Genomic DNA, 1,718 nt, shown 5'->3' with positions numbered 1-1,718 from the left:
GTCGTAGTATTGCCCGATTTTGGGATGGATCCGATCAAACTAATAGCCGGTTTCCCACATTTTTGTTGTTCAGTTTGGGAGCAATCCCTTGCCATATGTCCCATTTTACCACATCTATAGCACGCCCCGGAAATATGGTAACAAACCCCGCGATGCTTCTTACCACATTAAGTACATGTTGGTGTCATATCTCTAGTGGAGCCCGAAGTGCTTGAGGACCCTGTATTTTGTTTCTTTGACAATTTCTTCTTTGAGAAAAGGCCCTACCTCTTAGCCTTCTAGTCAGCTGATGGTTTACTCTGATTGGCCATGTTAGTTTCTGACATCAAAGCTCGATCTAGCACGTCAACATAAGTGGGTAGTTTCAACACGTTCACCCTTTCCAAAATGTCATTGCGAAGACCACTTTCAAACTTTATTGCCTTTTTATATTCGTTGTTGACCATGTGCGGAGCAAACCTAGCCAACTCAGTGAACTTGGCCTCATACTCAGCTACAGTCATATTGCCTTGCTTCAGCCCCTTAAATTCAGACACCTTTCTATCACAAACACACTGTGGGAAATATTTATCATAAAAGAGTGCAAGAAAACGTTTCCAGTCTATACCCTTGTTATCATCTTGGATTAGCATCCACCATCTTCTTGCTTCATCCTCCAGTGTAAAGGTGGCCATTTGTACTTTCTGTGTTTCAAGGCATGGGAATACTTGAAATAACTTTTCAATGTCGAGGACCCAAGCTTCGGCCTTCAATGGATTTACACCCCCACGGAACAGCGGGTGCTTCATTTTCTTGAATTCTTTAGTGAGAGCTATTGTTCGGTCATCATTGGGCAAGTCTTGTACAGGTTGTACCGGAGGTGGGGTGGTGGTTGTTGCCATTGTTTTTGCCACTGTTGTTGTTGTCTCAATGCTTCTGCCACGTCTTGCATCATTTTCTCCATGCAGTCTAGCTGAGCAGTAGAGGATTCTTCTAGCTCATCAGCTCTTGTTCTCACTATTATCTAATGAGACTTCCATTATAATTCATATAGGAGTATACACAATATTCATGTACAGAAAGAGCATGTACATACAATTAGGCAACAGTTATATATCATATAGTTGCATACTTCAAATCACTTAGCAAATTCTCAATGCATTCAAGCATATATTTATCATATAAATGCAACTTAGATCCTTCCTAGACACTCTATTGCTCATTTGGACAAGTGTGTGAGTTATTACTCGTGCTCTCATACCACTTTGTCATTACCCGAACCCGCCTCTAAGGATTAGGATCATAACGGCCATCTAAAAAGAAATTTGAGGGATAGGTTATCATGTGGAAACACAAATTTGGTTAGGGAGACGATCGTGTCCAAGTTTTCAAAATGTGCATATGCGCCAACAAAGGCATCATTCCATTTCAAGTTAAATGAATTAAAAAGTAAGGGAGAAGACATTGTGAGTGTTTTCTTGAGAAGTTTACCATATGAAAATTGGAGTGATGCATATTTCGAGAGGAAACATTATGGCGAAATATATTCAAATGTTACTGAGTCATTCAATTCATGGATATGAGAAACTCGGCACTTGCCAATAATAAATTTGGTGGACATGATACGGTTGCAAATCATTAATATGAGGTCTGATAGGAGGCTACTTTCTAGTAAATAGAATAAAGTTCTCTGTCCTAGTATGGATGGTGTGTTAGAGAAAGCTTTCATGGATGAGAGG

General features: G+C 40.0%; 1 protein-coding gene across 1 annotated transcript; it reads right to left on the bottom strand.

The window, feature by feature from the left end:
- Window positions 1–278: 278 nt before the first annotated feature.
- Window positions 279–881, bottom strand: LOC145803822 (uncharacterized). Its single transcript, XM_082897185.1, has one exon. It carries the CDS (start codon window positions 879–881, stop codon window positions 279–281), a length of 603 nt encoding a protein of 200 aa, XP_082753311.1.
- Between the last annotated feature and the right edge of the window lie 837 nt (window positions 882–1,718).

This window comes from Camellia sinensis, chromosome 12 (genome assembly GCF_055761805.1).
Source record: "Camellia sinensis isolate YWXY chromosome 12, ASM5576180v1, whole genome shotgun sequence".
In the NCBI taxonomy this organism is placed as follows: Eukaryota; Viridiplantae; Streptophyta; class Magnoliopsida; order Ericales; family Theaceae; genus Camellia; species Camellia sinensis.
The sequence above is the reverse complement of the archived record's forward strand: the minus strand, read 5'-3'. Positions and strand labels throughout refer to the sequence as shown.

Excerpts from the sequence above, each read along its gene's own strand:
- LOC145803822 (XM_082897185.1), bottom strand. The coding sequence starts at position 881 with ATGGCAACAACCACCACCCCACCTCCGGTACAACCTGTACAAGACTTG.